Source organism: Papio anubis, chromosome 2 (genome assembly GCF_008728515.1).
Source record: "Papio anubis isolate 15944 chromosome 2, Panubis1.0, whole genome shotgun sequence".
NCBI lineage: Eukaryota > Metazoa > Chordata > Mammalia > Primates > Cercopithecidae > Papio > Papio anubis.
The window spans coordinates 107,887,075-107,903,506 of record NC_044977.1 but is presented as its reverse complement, the minus strand read 5'-3'; the positions used below and the strand labels follow the sequence as shown (position 1 = coordinate 107,903,506).

At 43.8% G+C, this 16,432-nt stretch overlaps 1 protein-coding gene across 4 annotated transcripts in view; it reads right to left on the bottom strand.

The window, feature by feature from the left end:
- Positions 1 to 15,650, bottom strand: part of DCUN1D1 (defective in cullin neddylation 1 domain containing 1) — a 45,435-nt gene extending 29,785 nt beyond the window's left edge. Inside the window, exons 1-2 of one of the 4 annotated variants that reach the window (XM_021934629.2) lie at positions 15,111 to 15,650; positions 10,128 to 10,228 (exon numbers count right to left, since the gene is read on the bottom strand). Coding sequence is in view for 1 of the 4 variants with exons in the window: in XM_021934627.2 (XP_021790319.1) it covers positions 9,786 to 9,788 (3 nt within the window). In the remaining 3 variants the exon portion in view is untranslated. Of the gene's footprint in view, positions 1 to 9,374; positions 9,465 to 9,785; positions 9,989 to 10,127; positions 10,229 to 15,110 lie in introns of those variants that run through there. The other 3 variants (XM_021934628.2, XM_021934627.2, XM_021934630.2) reach the window with 3 other exon arrangements.
- Positions 15,651 to 16,432: the final 782 nt, after the last annotated feature.

Genomic DNA, 16,432 nt, shown 5'->3' with positions numbered 1-16,432 from the left:
CCCCAAGGAAAAACAACAAACATGAAAATGACTTTCTAGTCAACTAAGTCCTAACAATTTCAAAATAGAAATAATTTTAATAAGTTATATTTTTACAGGAAAAAATTAAGATCCATTTTATTTCTATTGTCTTGAATTTTTATCTTCTCATCCTTAAGTTTATATTTCTGCCTGAATTCCAGAAACAGACACTTAGGCCTTTATATCTTTAGAGGAATTAATTTTCTAACTCAATTCTTGTTAACTTAGGATTTGAGGAATCTAGCTCACAAAAGTTAATGCTTTCAAAATCAAAACACTTTTATGACCACCCATAATTCTCACTAAAAGCTCTGTATGTTGTTATGTAATTATCATATTGACAGTTTAACTTCATCTGAAATTTAAAGAGCTAGTTTTAACTTTAGAAGATCATACTTTCCATATATAATACATGGTATTCAGCAAACACAGGAAAACGTTACCAATATCCAAAACTACTCACTCACAAAAGGCCTTCCAATAGACTATAGGTCCGAAGTCAAAAGTGCAGGAAAAAATCAATTCAACCAATGAGCCTACCTACAACTCCTAGAGCAGACTTTCACCTAGAAACCAAAGTTCTACTCCAGGAAAGTCAGCATAGGAATCTAGGCAGGAGTAGCTCTATCTCTTTCCTTCCACCTGTACAGAGAGGCAATATAATATGATTCGCTAGAGAAGAGTGCAGACTTTCAAACCAGACTGTCAGGATTTTAACTCTACCGGTGCCACTTAATTGCCGTATCACTTTGGGAAAATTAATCTTTCTGCGCTTCAACTCCTTCATCCGTAAACAGAGTGTTGAGGTTACATGAATCAATTCAGGTTAAACTCTTAGAACTGTAACTAGCACATGGTAAGGACTCCACATAAGTTCATAGAGGAAGAAAGATGGACAAGTGTGGTGGGCTCACGGCTTGTACTCCCAGCACTTTGGGAGGCCAAGGCAAGAGGAACACTTGAGCTCAGGAGTTCAAGACCAGCCTGGGCAGCATAGCAAGACCTCGTCTGTATTAAAATTAGCAACAACAAAAAAGTAGCCAGGCATGGTGGTGCATTCCTGGAGTCCTAGCTACTTGGGAGGCTGTGGTGGGAGGATCACTTGAGCCCAGGAGATAAAGGCTGCAGTGAGCTATGATGGCGCCACTGCACTCCAGCCTGGACAAGAGAAGGCATGCGATCCTATGTTAAAAAAAGAAAAAAAAAAATACTCCACAAAAAAAATTTAAATGGTAAACTATAATAAAACTAGCAGCTAACATTTGAGCTTCTACTGTGTGCCAGGCACTGCACTAGGTACTTATTAATCCTGCAAGATGATTCCATTTTACCAATGAGGAACCAAACTTCCAGCATAATTTATCTACTTATTCAAAAAGTAGCAGAGCCAGAAATGAAGCCCTGCTGCCTGGTTTCAAGGCATGCAGTTTTGCCATTTACTATATACTGCCTTCAAGTGAAAAGAAAATCAAAAGGGCAAAAGTGCAACCACTGACTGTTGAAGGGAGAATTGTAAGCAATATTTCTTCACCTATTTTAATGGAAAAGTAGTCAAATGTGAACGATTTGCATTCCAACTAAAAATTCTCCATTAAGCATTCTCTCACAACCTAACTAAAAAGATAATTTGGGGATTGAGCTTCTATTTAGGGTTTGTTTTTTTTTTTTTTTGGTTGGGGGTAGGAAGGAGAAAAGGAAGAGGATAAGTTATTTTTAAGACAAGCAATACAACAGAAAGAAAAATGTGTTTATAGTCCTGTCACAGTCTATTTTAAAAACAGATGGCTATAATCTATAGCTTTAAATGTACAGAGGTTGAAAACAAAAAAAATCACAAGGCACTCGAAGTCAGGGTTCCCTTTTCCAAAGAGAAGGCTTGAAACTCAGAGAAAATACAAATACTTATATAGGTTATGGCCAGAAAATATATGGAAATATGTACAATTTCAAATACTAAGCAAAACGAACAAAACCCTCATAGTACTCAAATCTGAAGTTTAAAATAATTGCTTATGGATAACAATTACTTATTCATTCTTAAATTTCCTGCACTTTGAATAACTCTTGAAATTAACTCCTTCTTAAGAGGTGCTGAGGCTGGGCAAGGCAGCTCACGCCTGTAATCTCAGCACTTTGGGAGGTCCAGACAGGAGGACTGCTTGAGCCCAGAGTTCAAGACCAGCCTGGGCAACATAGCAATATCTGGTCATGCACACCTGTAGTTCCAGCTACTCAGGAGGTTGAGGTAGGAGGGTCACTTGAGTACAGAAAGTTGAGGCTGCAGTGAGCCATGATCACATCACTAACTCCAGCCTGAACAACAGTGCAACACCCAGTGGCTCACGCCTGTAATCCCAGCACTTTGGGAGGCCAAGTGGGGGGTGGTTCACCTGAGGTTGGTAGTTTGAGACCAGTCTGACCAATATGTAGAAACCCCATCTCTACTAAGAATACAAAATTAGCCGGGCATGGTGGCACATGCCTGTAATCCCAGCTACTTGGGAGGCTGAGGCACGAAAATTGCTTGACTCCAGGAGGCGGAGTTTGTGGTGAGCCAAGACCACACCATTGTACTCCAGTCTGGGCAAGAAGAGGGAAACTCCGTCTCAAAAAAAAAAAAGGCTCTGTATTACATTAGTCCCCTCTTATCCACGTGGGGGAGGGAGAAACATTCCAAGACTTCAGTGGATGCCTGAAAACACAGGTAGTATAGAACCCTATATATACACTCTGGTTTGTTTGGTTTTTTTTTTGACCTGATAACTAAGAGAGCTACTAAGTGACTAACAGTAGGCAGTGAATACAGCATGAATAAGATGGACAAAGAAAGGGATGACCAACGGCTCCAACAATGAGATTTCATCATGCTACTGAGAACAACGCACAATTTAAAACTTATGAATTGTTTATTTCTGGAACTTTTCATTAATATTTTCAGATCACCAGGTGATTGCGGGTAACTGAAATCAAGCAAAGTGAAACCACAGACAAGAGGGTACTACTGCACTACTAAGTCCATAGGAATGATATACATACTATGTGATTATTGTGCACGATGATATATTATGGCAACCTACCTTTCAAAAATTCAGAAGTGACCGGGCATGGTGGCTCACGCCTATAATCCCAGCATTTTGGGAGGCCGAGGCGGGCGGATCATGAGGTCAAGAGATTGAGACCCTCCTGGCCAACATGGTGAAACCCCATCTCTACTAAAGATACAAAAATTAGCTGGGCACGGTGGCGTGTGCCTGTAATCCCAGCTACTCGGGAGGCTGAGGTAGGCTGAGGTAGGAGAATCACTTGAACCCTGGAGGCAGAGGTTGCAGTGAGCTGAGATTGCACCATTGCACTCCAGCCTGGGTGACAAGAGTGAAACTCCAGCTCAAAAGAAAATATTCAGAAGTATATCTGTAAGATTCAAATAGATTATTGTAGACTTTTGTATACTTTTCTTCACAGGTTTTTAAAAAGTAGGCAACTAGTGAAAATTTAAAAGATTTTCTCTCCACCCCTCAGAATTACTAGTTAAAATTACTAGTCAAAAGGCCAGCCTCGTCTGGTCTTTCAGGAGGTATACTCCTTTGGGAGGCTAAGGGGGGCAGATCACTTAAGGTCAGGAGTTTGAGACCAGCCTGGCCAACATGCTGAAACCCTGTCTCTACTAAAATACAAAAATTAGCCAGGCATGGTGGCACATGTCTGTAATCCCAGCTACTCGGGAGACTGAGGCAGGAGAATCGCTTGAACCCAGGAGGCAGAGGTTGCAGTGAGCCGAGATCGTGCCACTGCACTCCAGCCTGCACGACACAGTGAGACCCTGTCTCAAAACAAACAAACAAAAAAATGTTATTTTTGCTAATTTCTGATGATAAATAAGAAATAACCATCTTAAAATACTTGCATTAGTCATCATCTCGATTGATTCTCTCAAACTTATTGCTTGAACTTCTAACAAGAAATCCAAGTAGCTAATTTAAATTTACTTTCCTCTCTCCACTAACATTGTTTTCTAAAGTAATCTCAAGTTAATAAAGGATTACTGAGGCAGAAAGAAAAAAAAACACCAAAAAAATGAAAAATTAAATGAGATTTATAAAATTCCATAGTTAAGATCTAACATACTATATTTCTTAGAGAGAATAAATGATCCTTGAAAAATAAAATCTTCTAATTCTAGTATTTGATATTTTCTCAAATCCTAAATCAGGAAGTATTAGAATCCTCTGAATAAACACTCCACGTTTATTAAAACGAAAATACCCTACTCTAATGAGGGAATGGGCTGCAACTTATCTCTGTGTTGAGTGATTCAAAAGTACTATAGATTTAAAAAAAAAAAAAACTAAATCCCTTAAAATTTTATAATACAGACAGGCAGCCTAATCACTCTCAGTGACTAGGTACTAATTACATAAAACAAATTCAATAAAATAATAAAAGACTGTATTTCAGTGACTGTTTTTTCCTTCTGTTTTGCTTTTTCTTGTGGGGGTGGGTGCACACCTAAAGTGGCTATATAAATTAGTCAAGAGCTTGTTTCTCTCCACAAAGCAACTGAATCCTATTTGGAACTATTTCTTTTCATCAAATTTCATGGCAAACACTACCATAACTTGAACTCAATACTGAAATTTTAAAGGAGTTTTCTCCCAGATTTTCCTTATGCTTGACCCAATCTGTAAGAGCACAATCAAAGTAGCCACTTGACCCAAATGACCTGTTCTTTTAAAAAAAAATTTTTTTTAATTAACACAGAATTTTTTTTGTTTTGTTATGTTTTTATTTTTGAGACAGTCTAGCTCTGTTGCCCAGGCTGGAGTGCAGTGGCACGATCTCGGCTCACTCCAAGCTCCACCTCCCGGGTTCACGCCATTCTCCTGCCTCAGCCTCCCAAGTAGCTGGGACTACAGGTGCCCACCAACACACCCAGTTAATTTTTTGTATTTTTAGTAGAGATGGGGTTTCACCACGTTAGCCAGGATAGTCTCGATCTCCTGACCTCGTGATCTGCTGGCCTCGGCCACCCAAAGTGCTGGGATACAGGCCTGAGCCACCGTGCCCAGCCAAAAATTAACACAGAATTAATTGTACCTCCAACTTTCTTACTATATGCACCAAAAGTTATAATTTTTCAATTACTTAATGTTTACATCAAATCATTTGATTATACATGGAAACAACTAGGTCACTATTATTCAGCATGACAAGGAAGAAACCAGAGTAAAACTAAACAAAGATTCTACATCTACACTGAAGGAGTGCTTGCTGGGTTTAAAAAAAAAAAAAAAAACCACAGAAAAATGGGAGTAGGTAAGGGTCAGGGGGAGATAAAGTGTGGAACCAGAGACCAGAGTTCTAACCCCTGCTCTGCCACACACTAGCATCAAATCATTTAGAATGCTAAGCCTTCATTCCCGATATGCTAAATAAATTTAAAAAAAAAAAAAAAAAGGTAGTAATAATGCCTATTTCAGAAGTGGGAGTGGAGATTAATGACAACTGTAAATTGTCTGACTAGCAGAGTGTATCTTCTCAATAAACGTTAATTTCCTTTCTTTGTCCCGAGTTTTCTGCATACAGTCACTGAACGAAAGGCCCAGTTTTCTGCATACAGTCACTGAATGAAATACAAACCACTAGAACATATTCGACAATCTATCAAAGAGGTTTTGTTGTGTTTTTATTAACCCTAGTGTGGTTAGGTATACTTGATAATCCATTAGTTTTTATTGAACATTAGACAGTCATCTTAAACAGAATTCAAACCTCTGTACACAGAAGCTGCATGGTAAAGAAAACTGTAGTAAGGGTCTTTTGAAAAAACTGCTTTAAAAAATAATTATCTGTAATACTGTTACAGCACACTACGGAACAAAAAAAACAAGGTATATCATACCACTCAAAATCCTTCAATGGCTTTCCCTCTCTCTAGGATAAAAGCCCAATACCCTTACAGTGCCGACCCATGCCTATCCCCACTCCTTACCACCTAGGCCTTATCTGCTCCAATGATCCCCTGTATATACACATGTACACACGTACACACACACACTGCTCCAGCCACACTGGTCTCACTGTTCCTCAAGATTTCTACCATATTTCTTCATGGTTTATTCCCTCATTCCCTAGTCTGCTCAAAATGGTCTCACCGGTGATACAGATACTTAGTAACCCTACTTCCATCAATGCCCTAGCACCCCCAATCCCCTTCCCTAACACTGTTTTCTCCCACAGTACTTAACACCTTCTAACACAGTAAAGAAGAAAACTATATACCATGTTTATTATTTATGTCTCCCTACTAAAAGGTAACCCTCACCAGAGTGAGAATTTTTGTCTCTTCTGTGATACATACATCCCTCCAGTGCCTAACACTGTGTCTGGCACACAGACGTATAACAATCATTGAAAAGAATTGATACTCTCGTTTAATTTACTTGTAGATATGCAAAGAATGTGCAACAAGTTATGAAAAGACAACCTTGAATAGATCTACATCCATTTGAATTTACAAATTCTAGTATTTGTTGACAACATAATCTTAAATTTCAAAGTTCATATATTTTTAAAGCCATTGAAAACATAGGCATTAACATCACTGATCACCCATTAATATGAATTGTGTTACTTAACATATTCATTAATAACACGTGGTTTCCTCTAAGTGATCAATATGATTTAATTTCAAATGTAATTTTCTGGATTTCATGAGTAAACAGATTTATATATACCACAAATACTGGGGGAAATGGTAGACGAGGAGAAAATAGTTTCAGTTCTGCAACCAACAATCCTGCAAACTTGAACCTCAAAACCTCCTTGATCTTCAATTTCTTCTTGTGTAAAAATGGGGAGGAGTAAATTAGATGATCTCTAAGTCTATGTCAGATCTAAAAATTCTATGATGCTATGAGTCTAGAAAACCATTAGAATCACAAAATGTCTATGCTGGATGAAACTTTAGAAATCATCCAGTCCAATCCTGCCATCTTATAAATAAAACCACCCACACGTTTTGAACACTTTTTAAAAATATGTTCCAGGCTGGGCACAGTGGCTCACACCTGTAATCCTAGCACTTTGGGAGGCCGAGGCAGGTGGCTCACCTGAAGTCAAGAGTTCGAGACCAGCCTGGTCAACATAGTGAAACCTCGTCTCTACTAAAAATACAAAAATTAACCGGGTATGTTGGCGGACGCCTGCAATCCCAGCTACTTGGGAGGCTTACGCTGGAGAATCGCTTGAACCCAGAAGGCGCAGGTTGCAGTGAGCCAAGATTGCACTATTGCACTCCAGCCTGGGCAACAGAGCAAAAACTCCATCTCAAAAAAAAAAAAAAAAGTTCCAAAGTAACAGAATATTATCTAGTTTTGGAGTCATTTACAGGGGGGAGGGAATAAGTTAACAGAACAACTTTTTTACTTATACAAAATATTTCAAATATCCCATCATTTAAGTTTGCTCTAGAACTGACAATAACGTACTCTAGAAACGGGCTGCAGCTACAGACACCAAAAAACTCACAGCCCAAAAACTGTATAAAGAAACAATTATATGTAAGATAAGTTTATAATGAAACAACTTCTTAACTATAAAATTCTTACTGCCTAACTTCTATTAGGGCCAGTGGTGAGTCTCTTTCCTTTCTTCTTATATTTTTTAAGAGACAAGGTCTGTTAGCCAGGTTGGAGAGGTGCAGTGGCAGGGCTCACAGCAACCTCAATCTCCCAGCTCAAGTAATCCTCCCACCTCATCCTCTGGAGTAGCTGCAACTACAGGCTAGCACCAGTATGCTTGGCTAATATTATTTTTTTTCCCCTTGGGATGGAGTCTCACTATGTTACCCAGGCTGGTCTCAAACTCCTAGGCTCTCAAGCAATTCTCCCGCTTCGGTGACCCAGGGTGCTGGGATTACAGGCATGAGCCACCGTGCCCTGCCCCCATGGTGAGTTTCTAAACCAGAGAATATCACAATTCTCACGACATAAACTGAGTTCAGCCACAGGATATGTTTTTAATTAATATCTTGTCACCAATGGTAGAATTACATGGGTTATAGCTAAGTTTCAAAAGTAGCTAATTTTAATATTAACCAAAAGAATAGCAGCTTACAAGCTGAACTCTCCTATGAACCACTTGAATCCTGAATTCCTGAACAGGTGATGACTCCAGATCTAGGGGATGATGCAGATCTGGAACCATCCTGAAGAGCACACATTTCAGCTGTGGCTGAGTGCTTCCCAGGGAATTAATGTCATTACTTCGAGCTTACTATACTCATCTAAATGCTAAGAGTCTGGAAACTTCAGGAGTAATGTCTGCGACCATGTAAATACTTAAGAAACTAGAAACTGTTTAGACTGCCTGGTGGATCTCTGAACACTGTAATACTAATCCATACATTAACCTGCACTTTACAGGAAAGTTTTCTTACAAATTCAAACTGTAAATTCCTACACAACTTGCCACAGAACATAAATGTTAAATATGTGGCAGACTAAACCATATATCCATACATGACAACAAAATACTGCCAAGCTGGAGGATGGGACTAGAAGTGTCGTTCAGCAAAAATAAGACCAACTAAAAACAAAGACACTGGGGCATTCCCTTAACACAGGCGCACACACACACCCTCCTCAAAGAGGCCTTTATGTTCCCCATGAGCAAAAGGACAACAATATCATTTTTACTATTCATACAGTAACCTGCACGGAATTCAACTCACGCTCAGACTGTACAATGCCAAACAGCGCTTCTGAAACACGAAGAGCTTCCAGCAGAGTCAGGTACTTAATTACCAAAGTAAACAACTCGACCACAAGGGTCTGCAAGCCAAGGACTTTCTTCTCCCCCGCCCCCCTCCACAAAACAAAAAAGGAGAGTAACTTGACAAACTGTTTTTAAAAATAAAAAATAAAAAAAAATCACAAATGGCCCTTAACTACTATAATAAAGCAATTACTCCTCCCACCCCCAAGCAAATAAAATAGGTGCTCGAAAGGGCGCTCGCTAGTCTGTGTTCCCTAATTTTATGAAATGAGAACAGGTTGCACTTCCGTACCCCCTCCCCCAAGCTCAGCAGTCTCCCATGTTTTCAGTAGAGAGGTAAATATAACCTCCACCAACTGGCCAGGGAAACTCTCCTTCTCCAAAAGCATGGGACGCCTCGAGAGGTGATGGAGAAAGGAAAAGGGCTGATACCCCGCCCCAAGCAAAACTGCCTGGGAGACTTGCGGGGTACTGGAGCCGGGAGCGGAGGAGGGAGAGGCGCGCCGGGAAAGTCTTTCCTTCTCCCCGGCCGGGCGAAGAGGGAAGCCCCGGCTTCGGGGCGGGGGGAGGCTACTCACCCGGAACCCCAGACCCCAGTCCCCGGCCAGACACAATGGAGCCGGCAGAGGGGCAGGGGCAGGGCCGTTGCCCCATCCCCTCCCCCCGCCCCAACGCCTCCCCCACCCGTGCCGGGCCCCGAAGAGGGGCACCGGGGCCGCTCCCCGCGCCCCAAACTCCCCGGGGCTCCCGACTAGGCCCGGCTCCGCTCCGCCTCCTCGGCTCTCGCGTAGCGGCGGCGCCCGGGCGGGAAGGGGCGAAGGAGGAAGGGAGAGGCAGGCAGGAGAACCCCCGCCTGGGAGCGGGACGGAGGCCGCGGGCCGAGGCTCGGGGCTGCAGGGTCACCGCGGGGCGGAGGGCGGCCGGGGCGGGGGTGCGCGGCAGCGCCGGCCCCCAGCCGGCAGGGCGGGCGGGCGGCCGCAGTGCCTCACCATGTTGGTGTCCTCCAGGCCTCTCCCCTCCTCCTCCGGCTCCGCAGCGAATGGACGGCGGCGGCGGCGGCGGCTCCTCTCACGGGCTTGCCGGGCTCCCGCTCATGCGCAGTGCGGGGCGGCCCGGCGCGGCCCGAGGAGGCAGCCCCGGGCCTCGGGGAGGCGGAGGGACGGAGGCGGGCGGAGGGCACCCCGCGCGGGGCTTCCCCCGAGCGCGGGGGTCCCCCGGGGCGGGGGCGGGGGGCGCGGCGGGGGAGGGGCGGGCGACGCAAGCCCTCCGCGCGCCGACATCCTCCTGCCGCGCCGGGCGGTCTTTAGTGGGGGCGCCGGGGGACACCCCACCTCCGTTTCCTACGCGGTTCCTTCCGGACGGTCACGGCCGGGTCTACGCGGGCTGGAAGCGGGGACGAGCGGCGGCCGATAAGTTGAGCGGCTGGGGGCGGCTGAAACGGATGGTTGAGGAGCTTCATCCATCCCAGACCTCCCCTCCCCATCAGTACCAAAAAAAGAGAGAAGATAGTGGAAACACCTACCCCCGCCCCGTGTTTTCTTCTTTTTTCCCCCATCTCAGTATCAGACTTAGATCCGTTCCCTCGCGTGGGCATCCCAGGGGAGACCTTAGTCCAGCCCTGCGGTAGCTGTCACTCTGTTAGTGAGGCCCAGGCTCTCCCCAGACCTGTGTCAGCTGGGAGACAGTGGGGCAACCCTAGAGTGGGATGGGGTGGGGTGCACTGGGACCCAAGGCCCGGCTGCGGGAGTCCAGGTGGCCTGCCTACTGCTAGCTCTCAGTATCCCCTCAGTTCGGCCTGTCCAGGGTAAGATTCGGGAAGCAACTACACATTTTTTCACTGAGGGTCGAGTCAGGCAGGGCGGACAGTCCAGGTGTGACCTGCCCTGGGCGCTAAGTCGGCCGAGGCTGAGGAGCACTAGGATTCTGAGCTGAGGATCAAGTGGACAAATTCGTGCTGCAAGTGGACAGAAGACTCCTGTGGAGTGAGTGGTCCTTACCCTTCAGAAATGTAGTATCCAATTGGAGAGGTAAGACACATTCACACAGGAAGGAAATAAAACAGCTAAGAAAGCAAACCCACTCAGAAAATCACATCTGAAACTGGACCAAGAGCTTACCTATGTTTCAGAGCAAGACCCACCTGAGTAGACCCGTTATCACCATCATCACCAGCACAGGCATTAAAAGACCAGATCAACCCTATAACTAACGAATTTGTTCTCATCAAAACAACAGAACTTCTGTAGTAACTCCCAAAGGCCTCCTGAATTTCTGGAGCTAGCCATGTACTGGGAGCTCCCACCGCTGTACCAAGGCAGGTTTCTGGCCGCCACAAACCATTCATCCATTCTTTCCCCCAATATTTAATGGGTGCATGTGAATGTGCCAAGCTCCTTGCTGGGCTCTGAGTAAACAGTCCTGCAGGGACAAGCCAGATCTGCCTCATGCAGCAAGCCTGAAACTGGACTATGTCCGCGGACGTTCTCCATGATTACCTAGCTTTTGACCTAAAGTATTAACATAACACCTAGGGTGTTAATGAAGAGGATTCATGTGTCTCTTGCTCCACTCTGTTCTACTCCATTGAAATAATCGTTTGTGAGTTTTCCTAAGCTCTACCAAGGTATAGGCCTTAGTTATTCTAATTGACCTCTCACCTGCATTTGAACACTTCCTCCTTGAATTTCCTGTTCATTTTCCATGACTCCACCTTCTCCTGCGTCTCCTCTTTGCTCTGTGACCACTCTCCTTTGCTGGCTGTACTCTCTTTGGGCTTTCATGACCATTCCTGAACATCCTTCTGTATACAACCTGTGTCACGCTGTCACATTCCCACGATGTCAAGTACTGCCCATATCCAGAGGAATCCCAAATCTTGACTTCCAGTCCCCAAGTGGCAGGCCTAAACACTCATTCTGGTCATTCCACAGGTCCATCAAGCTCACCAAATCTAAAACCTTATCCCCAAACCCACTTTTCCTCCTGGCTTTTCATCAAATCATCCAAACTAGAAATCTAAGAGTCATCCACCACTCTTCCTGCCTCATCCCCTTACTCCACATCTCATCAATTTTCCCTCCTAAATGACTTTTAAATCTGCACCCTACTATTTCTTAGCCAATTCTTTTTGTTGTTGTTTGACATGGAGTCTAGCTCTGTCACCCAGGCTGGAGTACAATGGTGCAATCTTGGCTCACTGCAACCTCCGCCTCCCAGGTTCAAGCAGTTCTCCTGCCTCAGCCTCCTGAGTAGCTGGGATTACAGGTGCGTGCCACCACATCCAGCTAATTTTTGCATATTTAGTAGAGACAGGGTTTCACCATGTCTGTCAGGCTGGTCTCGAACTCCTGACCTCATGATCTGCCCACCTCAGTCTCCCAAAGTACTGAGATTTTTCTTTATCATCTCTCCTCATCTTATCAATAACTTCTTAGCTAATGTTCCAGCCTCTACTTCTCCACTGCTCCATGGTTGTCTTTCTATAATGCAAATTTGAATTTGTCCTTAAAATTCTCCAAGGGCTGCATAAGCATAAGCCTCTTTGGCATGGCATTGAAGTTCTCTCTAATCTATCTGCTCCCATTGCCATTTTCCACCACCCTCCACCCAAATGCACCTTATATTTCAGTTTTCACAAACCAAGACTGCCATACCTCTGCATGTTTCCTTGCTTTCTCCGATTCTCCTATCCCTGGCTTCCTAGCTAATACTGACTGAGGGCTTTCCATGTGTCTGATACATGGAAAGCCCATGACACATAGTAATTTATGTAATCCTCACTGCGACACATACTAACTCATATAATTCTCACTTCTACCCTATGAGCATGCCCAGTTATTATGCCCATCCTACAAAGGGGAAAATGGAAGCACAGAGAGATTCAACAATATGCCTAAGATTCCCTAGCTAGGCCAGGCGCAGTGGCTCATGCCTGTAATCCCAGCACTTTGGGAGGCCAAGGCGGGCAGATAACTTAAGTTCAGGAGTTCAAGACCAGCCTGGCCAACATGGCGAAACCCCGTCTCTACTAAAAGTACAAAAATTAACCGGGCATGGTTATGCATGCCTGTAATTCCAGCTACTCAGGAGGCTGAGGCAGGAGAATTGTTTGAACCCTGGAGGCGGAGGTTGTAATGAGCTGAGATCGCGCCACTGCACTCCAGCCTGGGCAACAAGAGTGAGACTCCGCCTCAAAGAAAAAAAAAAAAATAGATTCCATAACTAGCAAGTAGTAGAGCTGGGATTTGAAATCCCGGAGTCTGGCTGCAGAGTCTGTTCTCTTGACTGCCACATTATATTTCCCACCAAGATGTCAGTACTCAACTCAAAGACCATCTTCTCTATGATTGTCTCCTGACCTGATCCTTGGATTCCAGCAGTTAGGCAAGTTTCTCTCCCTGCATTTCTCTTGACACCTTACATGTACTTCTGTTATACTTATGATATCATATGATAAGCATTTGCCTACATGACCATCTCCCCTGCCGGACTGCACTGCTTAAGGTCAGAGGCCTGGTTGCACAATTCTTTGGGTTTTCAGTGTCAAAGTGAGTGCCCGACATATATGTGCTGCATAGTCAGAGTGGGATAAATTAATGAAAAGAAAGGAAAGAGTTATGTAACTGATGTCTGTCTTAAGACAGTGCCTATATTGTTTGTTATTGTAAAGGAATGCTTGTCCTCCTTGGCAGATGTATGTTATACCATATGGTCAGATGGTAAATGTAGTAGCAACTGTATCCATTACTGTACTTCCTGGCTCAGTACTGAATATGAAATGGAGAATTATTACTCAATCGTCGTGATTGGGTGAGATAAACATATTTGTTAAAATTGTCCTGATTATTTTTTAAGTGGAAAAGCATCCTGAAGATAAAGCATAAATTACAATATTTAACAAAATAATATTAACTAATATGCTTATATTACTTGTTTGTCATGTTTCAGATATTTAAATTAAGGCTTTGAGTTTTTTCAAGTACAGGAGTTCTAATGACTTTTCCATAGTAACAATCTCAGTACAATAATAAGAAATAAGATGGAAACATCTAGCCAAAATTGACTCTCTTGTCTCTCTATCTCTCCTCTTCTCTCTACCCCCTCCCACCCCCAACACATACACACACACGCCCTCTCACTGTATACCTAGAACGATGAAAAAATTAATACAGCGCTCATAAATATGTAAATACTTGTTGCCACAGAAGCTTAAAATTTCATATTAAGACATAATATTCACTGATAAAATAGTTGCAGTTCTGCTCAAGGAAACATGTAAAAGTGAGGATTTCATACTTCTAGAATCTGTCTTTAGCAGAAAGAGCAGAAGTAATCTGAAAAGACAGATTGCTAACATTTCTGGTAGTTCATCTAGCTAAAATTAAGCCTGCAGGGTGACTATACACAGACACAGTTCAAAGCCACTAGTCTGAGATACACAGCCACCACCCTCCCACACTTAACTTGGGTGCTCTCAATTTTGCCCAACATTTACACTAATGTCCTTATTGGATTCAAGCTTGCTGATTTATAAATACCTAAGGGTAAATGCGATTGACTGATGGAGCCTATTTTGTTTTCAGTAAAACATGGCATTTAGATCTTATGAATTCAGAATTATAACCATGTTTTAAAGGGTAAAGCAGACAGGATTAGGCCTCAGTCAGAGTGGGCCCTAGTGAAGCCACAGGAAGTCTAACATGAAAGCCACGGTTTCAAAGCTCATACCAAACTTATCAGTGGAGGCTAGAAGCAGAAGAACCTTTTGGCTCACCCGCCAGTGTTACTGGTGATGCCAAAGGAATGACTGCATGAGCCTCTTTCCTCCATGTTAAGAACCATTCTAAGGCCAGACGCGGTGGCTCACACCTGTAATCCCAGCACTTTCGGAGGCCGAGGTGGGCGGATCACCTGAGGTCGGGAGTTCGAGACCAGCCTGACCAACATGGAGAAACCCTGTCTCTACTAAAAATACAAATTTAGCTGGGTATGGTGGCACATGCCTGTAATCCCAGCTACTTGGGAGGCTGAGGCAGGAGAATCGCTTGAACACGGGAGGCAGAGGTTGCAGTGAGCCAAGATCGCGCCATTGCACTTCAGCCTGGTCAACAAGAGCAAAACTTTGTCTCAGAAAATAAAAAATAAAAGTAAATAAATAAGAACCATTATAAAAGGGATTCTTAATCAGGATGAAGGGGTACACCTCAGGAACTGCCCCTAGGAAATTGGGCACCATTACTCCTTTCATACAAAAGAACCAACAAAAGCAGTATTTCAGTGGGTCAACTTCTAAATAGGAAAATGGGAATATTCACCAGAGCCAGTCTGTCGCCTCAAGGTACATGTGGATCTGTGGATTTTAACTCCTCCACCCTCATGGTAGAGGCATGGGCTTACAGTAACAGCTAGGACTGGAGACCCAGCAATGAGAAACTGTCCAAGACCACCAATGATGATGTCACAATGTCCCACTGTCCCAGAGCGTCTACCCTGGACCTCCCTGCCCCAGCTTGGCCACTCCTAGATGAGACCAAGGCTCAGCCTGGGGTGTTTGTCCTTGACAGCTCCAGTCAGTTGCAGAGAATGAATTCATTGAAACCATAATGAGTGAAACAGTTCCACAGGTAGCAAGCTAGAGGGTCCTCTAGAATCCTGGACATTTGTCCCTGGATACTTTTGGAAATCCTCACTGAGACATTTTCCACCGATGATGACAGAGGGATGGTGGTATTGAATCACCCCCCGCTTTCCTGTCTATTCCATGGATAGTATATAAAGCATGAACATATCTCTGAGCCTCAGCATTCTCAATTACAAAATGAGATGGAGTTGAATTACAATAAATCTCCGTCAAACCGTAACTTTGTTTGATTCCTTCCTGGTAGACTATTGTGAGCTGCCCTCAAAGATCAGAAAAGTATAGCCAGTTGCATTTTTTCACTCATTCATTCACTATAAATATATGAAGTGCTGAGACCAGCACTCTCTGACAAATATGATGCAAGCCACAAATACCGGGCAAATAAGAAAGTTTACCTTTCCTTGTAGTGTCATTTTACAAAGTGAGGAGCATCCTGATTGCTGAACACGTGGAGGTGCCTGCAGAGCGTCACCCCATGAAAGCTCTGCACCTTCTCCCACAATGCCTTGCCCTGTGCTTCTCTTCATCTAAATTGTCTTCTGTATCCTTTATTATGTACTTTAAATAAACTAGCAAATGGGCCGGGCACAGTGGCTCACGCCTGTAATCCCAGCACTTTGGGAGGCCGAGGCTGGTGGATCACCCGAGGTCAGGAGTTTGAGACCAGCCTGGCCAACATGGCAAAATGCTGTCTCTACTAAAAATATACAAATGAGCCAGGCATGGTGGCGGGTGCCTATAATCCCAGCTACTCAGGAGGCTGAGGCAAAAGAATTGCTTGAACCCGGAGGGTGGAGGTTGCAGTGAGCCGAGATCATGCCAATTCGCTCCAGCCTGGGTGAAAGAGCGAAACTTGGTTTCAAAAAAATAAATAAATAAACTAGCAAATGTAAAATAAATGTAAAAAGAAACAACAGGCTTCACCTGTTTTGTTTCTAGCATCTCTCTTTTTTTTTTTTTTTTAATTTTTTTAATATTTGAGACAGTGTCTCTCTC